Source organism: Nelumbo nucifera, chromosome 2 (genome assembly GCF_055504915.1).
Source record: "Nelumbo nucifera cultivar China Antique chromosome 2, China Antique-T2T, whole genome shotgun sequence".
Lineage (NCBI taxonomy): Eukaryota > Viridiplantae > Streptophyta > Magnoliopsida > Proteales > Nelumbonaceae > Nelumbo > Nelumbo nucifera.
In genome coordinates, this window is record NC_142650.1 from 55,326,696 (window position 1) to 55,341,703 (window position 15,008).

The window sequence follows — 15,008 nt, forward strand, 5'->3', positions numbered from 1 at the left end:
GCATATCTAAAATATTATATATTCATCATATTTAATAGAGATGTATTTAAGCTAAGTACAATATTGTTTTTAAATATACAATAAATAAACACAATAGTGTTAAATATATCTTTATTATTAGATATTATATTTAGATATATCTCTATTTAATTATGACATCAAAGGTAGACCAATTTGTATTTTACAGAAATATTGTATTTAAATACATTTTTATTATATCCAAAATTATTTTTGAACCTGAATTCAATAGTAACATTCAAAATTGTAGACCAATAAGGACATTAATTGATTCATTCATTTTAAATATTGTAAAACTATCTTGCGTCAACTAAGCCCATACTAGCTGTTCCTATTTAAACATAGGATCTAACTTTAAACACCAAATGACCCATAAGGACCATTTTAAAGCGTTGATAACGGATCATTGCTAATGCCTTAATCCAAATTTGATTGATTTACATTCGAATTTAAATTGAACTTTATCCATTACATATCATAAATGAAATATCTTAAAAATAACTCTTATGAGACGTAAATTGGAGTACCTAATTGTCTTTAACAAACATACATCACTCGGATCAACTTTATTAATATACACATTTATTTTACGTAGATATAAACATAAAGGTGATCATTCAAATATTACTGGATTGGACCGAATCATCTTGGGTCGGGATAAATCCATAATCAATCCAATAATGGATTGAATTTTGATTGACTTACTATGATAAGATTAGGAAAGTGCCCAATAGCTTGCTAATAAAAACCTCTAACTAATTTGTTGTAGTGTGAGACTTGGGGTCGAGTCTTCCTTCACCAGGGTTGGGGATAGAGGTTTGGGCCATCCCTGTTGTGTAGCTCATTTGTCTACACAAGGATTCAAAATCGAATTTGGACCAATGGGTACCATATGTAGCCTTGCTAATTTAGAACCTTTTACAATTTTTATTATTGTACATCTAAACATTCTAATAAGTTAACATCTTTCTACAAAATCTCACCCTTGTGTCTAATATGACATCTACAAAATGGTCATTGATGAATTAATTTCAGACGCTGTGAGGGTGGAGTGATTTATTTCCACATACCACTGCGTCCATATAGCAGCATTGCTTTGAGTTGATGGCATGTGAAACTGAAAGGTCTTGTTGAGATGTACTTCAAAAGAATTGATAAACCTGAATGAGCTCATAAGAAAATTTGAGTACCATTGGTTTTGATCCACATAATTAAGATATCCTTTCTTTTTGTTGCATGAACTCCAATGCTTCAACTCAAGTTCTCTATAATTTTAGAAAGGGCGGAAAATGTTCCAAATCCAGAAGATATAACACCTACTATAATAATCAAAATACACATGGTTCCCTACAAAATAGGCAAAAGAGAAAATATTTTAACATGTATTAATATTTAATAGCAAAAAGAAAGAAAAACCTATATTTGACATGGTGATAATCACTTAATAAGCCAACACAAGTATGTAATTGCTCATAAAAAAATACCAGTGACCAATATTTCTCTCATTATTCTTTTCCCTTCTATAAGGTTTCCACTACATAGTTTCTTAGCATCTGCTTGGCATTTACTGCCAAACTATGTAGTTTTTTTTTTTTTTTTGCATCTTTACTACAAATGAACTTTAAGCTGTAAATATTGCATCCTATTCAATTTTTGTATCTTTCAAGGGTGAAAAACTATAGCATTGGTCTACATGATGCAACATTATACAATATTTATAACTTGAGGAGCATTTTGTGGTATGACACCAGAAAATGGGTCATGATACCATAGAAGATGAAAGTCCCCAAATCCTTGCCCAAACTGATACATGATAAAGAAGAAATTAACTATCAAATACTACAATATAGAAAGCAATGGGAGGTGAAAGTAAATACTCTCTAGAACATCAAAAACCATATATGGAGACACGGCACGTTTGATGCATTAATGACATTCCTTTTATTCTTAAATAAAAATCTAAACTAAATTGGAAGTAGAAGTTATTTGAATTGCTTAAAAGACATTTTACTACTTAAATCATGCTTTATCCTTTCAGATCACACCATAATTTTTTGATTTTAAGAAAAAGTGCTCGTGCAACAAATCACAATAAGTTTGCCTTGAAAAGTAGTAGCATAAAAGAGAAACAAAAGTTATGAGCACTCCCTGATATTACACATAAATCATCCTATGATTAACCAGTTTGTAGTCTCCACGTGCAAGATTATAGTTAGGTGGAAATGTGAAAAGCATAGATCAATTATGCTATTAAGCTTTTAAAGAAAATTTAATGAAGATGAAATCCACACTCTTCAAAAGTCACATACAAGGATTTCAATAACTTGGTTGGCAAGGATTAAAGTATTGATACACTCGACACCCAATATATATATTTTTTTCATGTGCATTTGAATGCATATTGTATTGATATTTTAATCCTTAGTTGGGGCTTTTTAAGACACCTCAATCATTAATGCTTTCCTTGAAAACAAAGAAGTGAAAAAGAAGGGGAAAAGTGGAACTCTATTATTTATGATTTGGTTGTATAAAAACTAAAAAGAAAAAAAGCATATGAGAAAATTAAAAACTGAATTTCCTATTAACTCAACTTTCCCCCTTCTAAATGGTAGAGAAAGGGAAAGAAAATATATGAAATAGTGAATAATAATAACAGTGGTCCCACTATTAACTATTATTTGTATTGTATTGTTTTTTATGTATGAAAAATGAACGATATATGAAAAGTTATATTTTCATTCTTTTCTTTTCTTTTTATCTTTCTCATTTAATTTCTTTTTCTCCATCTCTTTTTCTTTTTGCAACAAAAACAGTGTAAATGCAATGATGAAATGCCCACACAGGTAACCTCTATAACTTCATAGTTTACAAATCACATAAGCATCTAAGAATAGGATTAAATAATAGATTTCTATTTTAATTAACTTTGTTGGTATATAGAATCTTTTGGGTTATTTAACCTTAATTACCAACTATGTCCCATATTTTTATCATGCTATTTAGATATGCAAGTTAAAATTTACATCATAAGGGGATTCTATGGTCAAGCTAGACGCCAAATGGTAATTTGGATGTGTGGAGCACTTGAGCGCATACCTGAAACAGTGTGACTTTACCCCTTAAAATGCTAAGAAAGCAAGCACAAGGAAGTATCAAAGTCTGCCAAAAAATATTTATCAAATTCAATCCATATAAAAAATAGCTTTGATTCCATGATCCAAGCATAAGCAAAAAAACTCAATAATAGAGATTTGGACCAAAGAACTTACAACAAGCATGGTGAGTAAAGATCCAATCAGTGCCATCACGAGACCTGAAGGTGAAAATAGAAAATTAATTAAAAATTTGATCAAAGTATGCTCGTTGTCCTTAGTTATAAACAATTTAAGAAATGACTAAATTATTGACATACTAATTTGATGAGAGACGTACCAAAGAAAGGGACACTGAGACCCACAAGCAAGGTGGAGATAACCAAAGCTGTTCTGATGAGGATTGCGTACATGTGAGATTTAAGATGATTTGATGGAATCAATTCTTCTAGACTCATTGCCACTGGTGTCATGGTTAATGCATATGTGAAATCCAATTAAGGAATGTCTTTTGTGTATAGACCAAACAATCAAACATGAAGTAGTTAAAAAAATATAACATAAAAACAATGTGTAAAAATTTTACGATTTATGATATGATTCACAATCCGAATCTCATGTTTGAATCTTTTTATACTTTTTGCTTGAATCCTATGATTTAATTTATAAATCTTACAATTTATCAAAAAATTAGTTTACTACTTTGTTATTTTTTACATTTAGTTTTTTCAAGAGAGACTTGTTTTAAAATCTTTATTAAAAATGATTTATTTAAATTTTTTAAGACTAAATATTGAGTTTATTTTACATCATATGTACGCTGAAGAACTATTGTATGCAAATTATTTTACTTTTAAGTCAACTTTGATTTTATTATCTTAAATTCTATTCTTTTAGATAACTATATATTAGATATGGATTAAAAATAGGGTATAGCCTTTTAGTATAATTATATTTATTTTTTTGATGAATTTGTAAAAAGTATAAATAATCTTACAAGTTACGATATGATTACAATTTTCAAAACATTACCAAACATTGATTTTGTTTTACATCATATGTTAAGGTAAAGATCAATCGTATATAAATTATTTTACTTTCAAGTTAAACTTGATTTTATCATCTTAGGTTTCTATTGTACAAGTGTTAAATTACATTGTTTTAGGTTCATGTATGTTAGAAATGGATTAAAAATCGAGTAGAATCATATTACTATATATATTTAACATTTTAATATATTTATATTTAATTTTTTGATAAATTTATAAAAATATAAATAATCTTATGATTTCTGATACGGTTATGATTTTTAGAACTTTGCATGTAAGTTTGGTAAGAAATTAATCCAATAAACAAGGTAAACCTTTAATTCTTTTGTGGGTGAAAACCAAGATAATCCAACCATTTAATCTAATGAGAATAAATCATTTAAGATTACATAAAATAAAAATTTTACTGTCATGACTATAATATATGATCAAATAAAATGAAAATTTTAGGAGAAAAGGATATTTAGTGAATGGGTTAACCACCTGCACAAAAATAAAATGATAATATTGTTAAAACCATGAAATTGTAGATTAATAGCCTAATTGTAACATGCACCATGTTATGATGCTCAAAGCATGAAATTTTATTTATTCAAAACTTTACAAATAGCAGATCTAATACTCTTAATCATGATTTCTCTTGAAACAAAAAATTGAAAAATAGACCAGCCCCATTGTATCAAAACATATTTGCATGAAACTCCAATGCCAACTCATGCTATACCTAAATGAAGAATAAGCCAAATGAGAATATCTCTATTGAAGTAAGGGTTTTAGTGGTGTACCGTAGTCCAGACAGCTATTTTTGAAGCAACTAAATCTTGGGGCATGTTAAGAGTAAACTGTGACTCTGTTTTCTCCCCAAACATTGTGTATCCCATCAGAGCAACTCCAGCATACATTGAAGTGCAAATGATAAAACTACAAGACAAGAAAGCAAAACTTTATAAAAAAAAGTACAATTCTCTGAAATTTTAAAAACAAAAAATCCGCTCCCAATCCACCTAAATAATGAAACAAATGGTCTTTTCTTTAAAAAATGAATTTTTTGTTAACACACCTTTGAACTTAGAAAACTTTGCTTTTCAAAAGTTAGGTGATTGTCCAGCTAAACATCCAGTTCAAACACTAAAACTTATAATAAAGCATTTGATATCTTCCTTACTAAATTAAGAGATCACTTAAATAATGTTAATCTTATAGAATTTTTCCATAAACGATAGAAGCCTCATATAATTATAATATTACATGTAACCCACTTTAGAACTATTTTTAGAGTTTTTTTAGCTTTCCAAAGACCATTGGTCAGATTTATCAAACAAGCAAACACTAGGATGCAATTTGAGCGGGCTCAGGTTGGGATTTTGTCAAAATTTGAATAAGCCCATCCCCAAAGCCCAAGTCCAAACTGTGTAAAATGCTAAGTTGCTAACCCGACCAACTTGAATTGCATCAATACCACCTACGTGGGAAGGTTTTGTTACTGCCCATCTCAATTCTGGTAAAAGTTGGTGTTTGATGAACTATCACCCTGATCAAGTGATTATGAGACATGGTGCATGGGTAAAAATATTTATATGAAATTATAATAGTATAAATTGATCATATTTCAAATGCAAACTGGTGAAAGAAAATCTAAAACATTTTCAAAAGAAAATTCATCTAAAAAAATGAACTTTTGGTGGTTTGAAAATTGAAGAGCAAATGAGTTGATGCAAAAAAACTTACATTGTCAAGAGGGCTGATGGGTATTGACTTGGTTTTGCCATTGAAGTGTAGATGTTTGGAAAGACAGCATGTCCTGAATAGCAATAGCCATAGAGCCCAATGGCAACCGGAAGGGTGGTCAGGTTTAGAGTAGTTCCTTTGTTCTGGAAGCCAACTTGATCAACCAGTCCAATCCAGAACAGGCAGAGAACCACCAATATAGATGCAATGACTCCCCCAGCTGCAAAATGGAAAATGAAAAGATGCATCAGTTAAGATTCCTAAAGACCCTATTCACATTTTTGTAGTTTTACCAGCACTAAGCAAGAGGGAACAACTTAAGTCTAGAGGCTCCTTGAAGTAACCCATTTGCACCAACTACCAAGAAATCCTATTGGTGCATCGAAATTCATAAATAATCCTTAAATCCTTTTAATAATCCTAATGGTTTTAGCCTTAAAGTGACAAAAGGTAATCCGTTGCACCAACTACCTAGAAATCCTATACTGTTTCATCCATCAACTCCCTCAGGTCGAGCACTTGCTTTTAGCCTCTTACGAATGTATAGAGGAATCGACAGCATCCACTGCCAAAGCTAAAGTCTCTAGGAGACAAAGGCCAGGTATACACCCCCCCCCCCTCAGAGACTGATAGAGATCTTGTTATATACTCACCTGAGATGTAACTCAGGATACTGAGGTCTCGAAGCCAAACAGTAGGAAGAACAGCGAGGGTGGCCATAAGAGCAAACAGATGGTGGGAGTCCAACACCATACCGCCAAAGCTTAAATGTGCATTTGGGAATAATGATGATAAATTGTCGCTTTCCAAAATGATATACTCGACGCAGCAAGCCTGCAGGAGAGAGATGTCAAATTTGGCTCTTACATTGGTCAAGGAGGGAGAACATCAATGATGATACTGCGCTAGCAATTGGCATGTTTTTCCCCACCCAGGCACCCACTCCTGATATGTCATACTTGCATGAATTCCAACGTGTGGAATTGTGTATGCGTAAAGGGGTAACCCCTGGTTTTTTTCATTTTTTGCAAAGCATATGAGTGTATCATATCTTATATACTATTTTGTGCATTTGTGCTCCCGTATATATTGAACCCATTTCCTGATTGGGTTTTATCTGCGTCACGGTTTTATAACGTTGGGCCAGACTATGATGGGCCAAGTTATATAGAAAGGTATGAGGCGGTAACTCGTTGTAGCAGAGACCTATTCCACTCCACTGCCAATATGTTGCGAATTTAAGGGGCTTGAGGGGATCAGCAACTCTATCAAACTGACTGTCGTGGCCTTGCGCTGAAACAAGCAAGTGAACGTCTTTTGATTTGTTACCATGACCCCACCTTAAATTAGATGAAGTGATTTATTGGTGGTATTCAAGTTCAAGGCCATGATTTTCTATTTTAGCCCTGTGCTATAGTGTTATTACGAGTTAACTCCTGATTGGTCTCTAATTCCTACTTTGATCACTCTTAATTGAGATCGGCTTTTATCAGGGTAAATCTGTGCATATAACATTTTAACAGCCTTTTACAATTTTGCATTAGGAATATCTTCCTACGAAATAAAATATACAAGTACAGAAATATTTTCAATGCAAGACAGTAAAAGTCGGTCGAATGGGCTTTACCCTGAAGCCGAATTCCTCCTAATCTTTTCTAGTCATACAGAGTTTTTTTTTTCTTTTTTTTTTTTGAAATTATTACTCACTATTCATTACTCTATTTAAAATTTGAAAATTCCCTTAATAGAATCAAATAAAGCGTGTCAATCATAAAAAAGAAAGAAAGGATACTTACGTACAATTCCACGTATAAAATTATCTGCACCAGAACAGAAAAAACAAGGAAAGCGTCAGTCATGTTTCTCCTTGGTATTAGTAACTGCAAGTCTGTAACCAAAAATTATGTAAGCACGAATCAGTAGTTACACATGGGGAATACATGTATGTTAAATTAATAAAAAAATATTCCCTATCCATGTGCAGTACGATGCTCATGCTCTCATGATATTTGCACGATCGTTGCTTTGAGAAGGTCGGTATTGCTAAAATCTTTGGACTGGGGCACAACCACACTCGACGTGTTTGCTTATACATTTATATATATAATTTATCAAAAAGGAATATGCATAAATGTATATATATGCATATAAATATGTGTTTACATGCTGAATACATTCTAGATCTGTTATCCCTAAATTATTTTTACACACTTATACCACGGTCATGTATTAAGAACATCTCTCCCCAAATGTTTCCAATGCACAATTGGGCTAAGTTTGGGTTGGGATAAGGTTGTTGGCTAGGAAACTGCTACGCATCCCATCCCGACTTAGGGTATGATTTTTGCAATGAAATTTTGTTATCAAAGGAAGTGACTTACGGATATTGCTAAACGGCCGGCAGTACCAAAAGCAGCCTGGCCAATGTCCGGGTATGTCTCCAACCCAGGTTCGCTGTCCAGGCAGTTGCGCAAAAGGATTCCAGTATACCAGGAGAGAATAGCAAAGATTAAGAGTATAGAGAAGCCAAGCCAACCCCCTTCTTTCGCTGCGTAAGGAGTGGACAGGATTCCAACCCCGCAAAGAACGTTGATGCCTGCACTTACATTTATGTGGACAATAATAAAATGTAACAAGTAGCAGGAAAATGGCAAAGTAAGGCAAAGACAAACATTAGTGATATGTAACAAGCACCAGTGATTCCTTTGAGAACCACCTCGTTTTTGAGCTGGATTAGGCTAACTGTTGTCATCACAACATATATAGGCACGCCATAGCATGAATTGGACACGGTCTAAGGTCTGATTCGAACGAGTTCCGATCAGCTGCCATCAACCAGATGCTCCTAACATGTCCCAATCAGCTAGTTCAATGTACGGCTGCAATGGTTTGTTGGTATTGGGTGCATTGATAGCATACCCTTACCACGGTGGTCCAGCCGCTGACCTTTCTAAACGCCCAATCAACCCATATGGCATAAAGTATAAACCCTTCCAGTTAAGTTCCAAATATCAGGCCCAGGTGTTCCAGCGGTCAAAACAAAAATATTCACCCTAACTAGGCCCAACTACAGCAGTTCACCAATGGAAACCGGAGTAGACTCTGCCAGTCATGGCACAGCACATTACATGTGGGACCCACATGAGCGGATCTCTTGTGGCACATTGTGGTTGGCTCAATATTACGAGCAAAACTGTGAACATTTGAACTCGTAGGTGTAATTATTGGAGGGATTAGACATGGATCTGCACTCATCTACAATGCATAATGCAAAGTTCATGTATTGGGTCAATCCCCATCTTCCCATCTGGCTGAAAAATTCTAACCCAACCGCTTTTCGTTGTTCACCGGTCACCCTGGTCTGAGAGTCCTTCAAGAAGAGGAAAGCTTGAAGGCTGGGTTGGGCCACAAAGTGTGACGGGCCTGCAAAATACAAAAACTGTCGCCGATATGGCTAGAACTTCTTGGGGCTGTCAAAAACTGTCGCCAATATAGCTAGAGTTCATCCCTCGTGAGATGAACTCGTTGATTGATGAATGAATGTGCCTTCGGGCTTTAAAAAATAAAAAAATAGGTTGGGTAGGGGGGGAACTGAAATCGATCCGACAAGGTATACTGCAAATGGATCAGATCGGATTCGGTAAGGGCATGTTCGATCCATTCCGTTAAGAAAGCCCGACTGATCCAAATCCGATAAGGGTCCGTCCGATTTTCAAAAGCATGATTTGAATTCGAATGTATTATAGGATACTTGATTCGAATCCGATTCAATTAGACTTATATTTATATCATGTAATATAAATAATATATTAAAATATATAATATATAATATTTCATAATTAATGGAGCAAATCGGGTCACAGCGGATCAAATCAACTAATATCTGAATTCGATTCATTAAATTAATGGATTGACTTTTTCGATCCGATCCAATTTATCAGGATGAAAAAATATCCGAATCCGCCTCTTAATAGATCGGTATCGGATTCGGATAGGATCTGATCCGACTTATTTGCAACCCTATTCTCAGGACAATGGCGTATTAATTATAATTTGCAGCCGTGCTGAATGTATTGGGACTAGATAAAACCGGTTCCGTATTATGGTTATAATTGGGACAATAGATAAAAAACTGAAAACGATTGACAGCCCTTATTTGAATAATGGATAACAGAAGCTACCGCATGTATGTGAAGTACTGGCAGACCGGAGACAGGATTTTCAGTCGACTACTCAGGCATTGAAGACTTATGAGGATAATGCGCTCCACAAGATCCATTGTTTGCATGAACACATCACCGCAGTCAGGATTTGGGATCTCCACTCGTATTCTGACCAATGACTGTGAGTGAAGCCATCGGTTCGGTGCGACGACCGAGACCAAGACACCACCCACCAGCGCTGCAGCCTGCAGCATCCATGAGGAGGATGACCTGGCCCGTGGCCCCAGCCCCAGCCCCAGCCTCCATTTTAAAATCAGAAAATCCGTTAGTCGTCGTCATTCCGCTTACGGCCAAGTGCCAACGGGTAATAGACTAAACGTCCAGTTGAGAACAGAGCTTCTTCAGAGCTCAGGAACGTGCTTTTTGCATCATCCCTCGTGAATGAGACAAAACATCCGAGGCAGGGGCCAGAGGGTGCAAGAACAATAAAGGTCTAAACGACAAAGTCATCTTTCATTATGTAGAGGGTCGTTCTAGCCTTTCATGGATATCGAGACTGAAGACATGGTTTTTCTATTCGTAGAAACATGAGGGAAAGAGATATAAATATAGTATACTCAAACGAACGCAGGTAGCTGAGCCCACTACTATTCATGTTCAATCCTAACGAGTAACGCCTAATTGGCGATAAGTATTAAGTAGGGCCGTGATATAATTTAATCCCATCGGCCATCGACCGTCCTCGGCCCTCACAGCCGCAGGCCGCGGGCATCACATGGGCGCAAGTGAGCGGTCCCGACTATCACAACCTCGTCACGAGATTGGACGACAGCACTCACCAACAGATCGTAAGTTCGCAACCATTCAATGAGGCAATGAGTGGACTAGCTACTATCTCACCGACAGCACAACAGTTTGTATGTGTAGTTGGAATTTGGATATGGAGAGGACAGAGGAGACTTACCGTTCAGCACAGTTTGTCCGTAAGAGCAGTGGCGAGCAACCGGGAGTTCATGGGACACCTTGTGGGGTTTCTGATCAGCGGTCAGCTTCTTTAAGGAAGGTTTCTTGGTGGGAATTGGAGGAGGGAGGAGAGAATGAGAGCTCCGCCTCTGCTGTTGTATCTGTTCATCAGCTACTGTGGGTAACAGAGGCTTTATCAGATTGGATAGTATCTCAGGCGTGCGTCTCCTTGTTAGCGAGGAGGAAAGGAATGAACTGCTTAATCTGGACAATGTAGGAGTGCCCAGAAACCCAATATTGGGAGAAGCAACACTGCTGTACATATCCATTGATTGCCTGAAAATTAACAAAGAACAAGCTTATAAGTTTCATTCCATCAAGGATCCAGTGAAAGGAAAAACCTTTATTAAACAAATCTGGTTCAGAGAAAACTTTGTTGATGTTGATTGAGGCCCAAAATTCGGATTTCAGAAAAAAAATACCTCATTTATTGATGTATTGATGACTTTCTTCTTTTAGCTTTTTGTCCGATTGTCTGGTCTAATGTACATAAACAACTTTTAAAATATAAAAAACAGAGGCAAATTATTGAAACAGTAAGCCAGAAACACAGCCACCAGGCCACCATGGTTATACAATTGAGCTTTATCCAGGGTGGACTGATTGGGCATTTGTGTATCACCCTCAAAAAAATCAAGATTCTCATCCAGGAAGAAGAAGATTAAAGTGATTAAAGACCTAAGAAGCAAGAACAATGTCCTCCAAAAGGAGAATTATATACAAAATAACGAATCTAAACATGCTAACCAATAGCATCCTAGAAGCATAAAAGAACAGATTATTTCCATTACAGAAAGGAGAAACAGAGAGGAAGGGCACAGTGAGACAGGTATGAGCGTTACCTGTAACTCTGTGGCCACGAAGGGTTGTAAGAGCTGGGTCTGTTTTTCTGGCGGCTTCCGACCGAAGAAGCATCGGAAGAATCCGAATCGTTGCCGTCGTCTCCCCCCTCCTTATTATATGCCTTCTCTTCGTCTTCATCTTCACTCTCAATGTAGAAGCTTTGCTCCGAAACCGAATTCTGCATCTTCTAGTCTTTATTTATAAAGGCCTCTCTTTTCCTGCAAAAGATCCCGAGCTTTCCTTAGTCATCCAGTGCCATTTCATCCAAATATTTTAAATGGATTAACAATAAAAGAACCAAAATCTAGGGTTTTAAACTTGCACAACTGAAAGAAATAAATCGAAATACAGTAGAAACAGACTCAAGGAGATAAAAGCGAATGTATCATCTGACATACCTTTTTGAACTACTTCGTCTCGATATATGCGTTTCAGAATACCTTTTCTTAGTGGAATGCAACCAATGAACCTGATAAAAGATCATTAGAAAGATATTCCGCCGAAGAAATTGCAAAGCAAAAACTTGAACATGAGATCTGCGATCAAAGCAAACTAAAACCGTTAATAGATTTAGGAACTTCAGCGAGAGAACAAAAAAAATCTTAACCTGTAGAGTTTCAGAAAAAAAGAATCTAAAAAGCGTTGAATCATGGATTGTCGAATTTTGATCTTGGAAAAAAAGCTACAAAATAAAGAAATAATCTGAAACCAAGTTATCAGAGATATGCAATCCATAGTTGGACAAGGCAAGAAGAAATATCAACGATGGAAGAAGCTCTAAGAAAACAAGAATTTCGAAGTTCCAACCTTGTATTACTTGAGCCACTTTAGTTCACGCAGAAGCTCTAACTGCAGAGAGAGAGAGAGAGATGTTTCTCTACCGGAGACCTTCATTCTCTCGTCATTCACTCGTCTATTTATATATCCTAGAAGCATGTTTGGTAACTATAGTACTTTGACCCCGGTCGGGATCTGTCTCAATCTTCGTCCCGGATTCCGGAGTCTTACTGGAATAAACCATACGAAGTATACGGAGAACCGTCCGGACCCCGGAGTCCTGAACTTATGGTGAAAAATATAACAATTACGTCGCTAAATTACATAGAGCCCCCTGTTTTCAGGGTGATAATGAAGTCGAGTCGAGCCGAGTATGAAGCTCTAGCTCAACTCAAAAACACATAGTTCAAGTTCGGTCGAATTTCTTGTTTTGGCTCAAACTCGACTCGAATCGACACTCGTGAGTTATTCAAGGTTGGCTCGATTTGAGTAGATTATAAATAAATTAGTATTAAGTATATTAAAATATAAATATATTAATATTATAAATAAGTTAATGTTAAATCAGTGTTTTAATAACCGACTTGGAGGCCGAACCGTTTTTGCCTCTGGGTCACGGGTCATGTCATGTCAGAGTCTATATATTTTAAAGTGTATATATATGTATATAAATACATATTTTATGTATATGTATAGTTATATTTTAGACATGATATATGTGTTATTTTGTATTTAATTTTATGTTTTTAATTTTTATGTATAAAAATATAAAAAATTGTGATTTGAGGTCAAAAAAGGTTTTTTTTTTTTTTGCAAAAGTAGCAAGAAAAGGTGCCTTGCGACACATAGATTATGAAAAGTTACCCAATATAAAAAAATCGCCTCAATTGATCATAGGAGTGCAAAGTTATGGCCTCCCGAAGTTTGCATACACAATTAGTATGTATACAACCCGTGACCTAATGATCGGGTCATTGGTTCGACAGTTCAATTGTCTAGGCCAATGGTTTAGTTGGCTTTTCAATGGTTTTTTGGGGCAATGATGGGTTTTATAAGAACCGGATCCAAAAAGTTGACTGGGTGATAGTTTGAAGGGTTTGATCATTTAGGTCAACAACGGGTTAAAAGCATCGTGTTAAATAATGTTTATTTATATTATAAATACAAATATATTAAAAAATAATATTTATTATGGGTTCGACTAGGCTTATTATCTACTTGAGTTGGATTAGAGGTGTAAAGTGTGCCATGCCATGCCCACGACCCAGGCCCGTGTGGGCCCATGTCGTGCCGCGGGTCGGGCTGGCCCATGGACCGAACCTTGGGCCAGGTCAGGCCGTGCATCAGACCAAAGCTATTTATTTAGAAAAAAATTGACAAAAAACTTAAAATTTTAATTTTTTATGAATTTTGTGTATAAAATTGCTTATATATACTAATTAAATAAATTAGTATAATAAAATTAAAAAATATTTATTTTATTAATATATCATATACTATATATTATTATATAATATTATATAAATATATATAAATAATATATATGAGTCGTGCTGGCCCGTGAACTTAAAACCCCAGACTTAGCACAGCCCGCATGATCGTACCGGGTGGATCTAAGTTCATGCCAAGCCATGCCAGGCCGTACCATGCTGTACCGCCCCGGCACAGCCTGGTTTACACGTCTAAATTGAATCTTAAAGCTGAGTTTAAGTATTACAATTAAGTAGCCATGATTTTTTTTTTGATAGAAGTATCCATGATTAGGCTCAACTCGCTTATTGGCTTACACCCTACCCTGACCTATATTCTAGATTTCTCCCTAATGTGGTAATGGGGTATTGGGGTTGATAATGAAAGTAAAATTACTAAATTGTTCATTCTCTATGCATTAAACCATTCCAAAGCACAAATCATTCTCAAGGGCGTGCTTCAAAGTATTGACATGTGCAATACTAGAATCATCGTTAGTTCTACCTAATAGAATCAAACATACCGAAACAATTAAATCGGTTGTTGTTCTTTGATTTTCTCTTGATCAACAATAAGGTCCGAATTGGTTCTTGCTGTTACAAATTGATTAAGATTCGCAATGATTATTGAGTTTATAATATATAAAGGTTTCATAGTTTTCTTGTAAATTTTATTATATTTTGTGTCTATAAGGGTAAATTTGATAGATAATTTTGGTTAATTGTTATTAACATATAACTAATTAACTATTTATGGTCATTTTTATTAAGGTTATGTATTGTCGTTTTTATTGAGATAGTTCTGCATCTGTGATAATTATAATTATTATAGATAATTATAGATTC

At 35.2% G+C, this 15,008-nt stretch overlaps 1 protein-coding gene across 4 annotated transcripts; it reads right to left on the reverse strand.

Annotated features, from left to right (window-relative positions):
* Positions 1-890: 890 nt before the first annotated feature.
* LOC104586344 (amino acid transporter AVT1C-like) lies at positions 891-12,864 on the reverse strand. Of its 4 annotated transcripts, none has more exons than XM_088898688.1 (14): positions 12,724-12,864; positions 12,315-12,452; positions 11,916-12,134; positions 11,015-11,349; positions 8,269-8,483; positions 7,684-7,707; positions 6,541-6,721; positions 5,888-6,107; positions 4,945-5,080; positions 4,619-4,642; positions 3,451-3,592; positions 3,288-3,331; positions 3,115-3,177; positions 891-1,365 (listed from the first exon to the last, which is right to left on the reverse strand). In XM_088898688.1, the coding sequence occupies exons 3-14, from the start codon at positions 12,098-12,100 to the stop codon at positions 1,270-1,272; spliced, it is 1,665 nt and encodes a 554-aa protein (XP_088754814.1). In that variant the 5' UTR covers positions 12,101-12,134; positions 12,315-12,452; positions 12,724-12,864; the 3' UTR covers positions 891-1,269. The 4 variants fall into 4 exon arrangements, with proteins under 4 accessions (XP_088754814.1, XP_088754813.1, XP_088754816.1 ...); XM_088898687.1 differs by lacking the exon at positions 891-1,365 and adding an exon at positions 1,602-1,821; XM_088898690.1 differs by lacking the exon at positions 891-1,365 and adding an exon at positions 1,602-1,821 and having other exon boundaries at positions 12,315-12,385; positions 12,724-12,847.
* Positions 12,865-15,008: the final 2,144 nt, after the last annotated feature.

Bases quoted from the DNA above. Each gene is read 5' to 3' on its own strand.
- LOC104586344 (XM_088898687.1), bottom strand. From the start codon at position 12,100: ATGCAGAATTCGGTTTCGGAGCAAAGCTTCTACATTGAGAGTGAAGAT. The intron at 11,350-11,915 runs GTAACGCTCATA...GTTAATTTTCAG, and splicing joins TCGTGGCCACAGAGTTACAG to GCAATCAATGGATATGTACA. The intron at 6,108-6,540 runs GTGAGTATATAA...TCCATTTTGCAG, and splicing joins TATCCTGAGTTACATCTCAG to CTGGGGGAGTCATTGCATCT.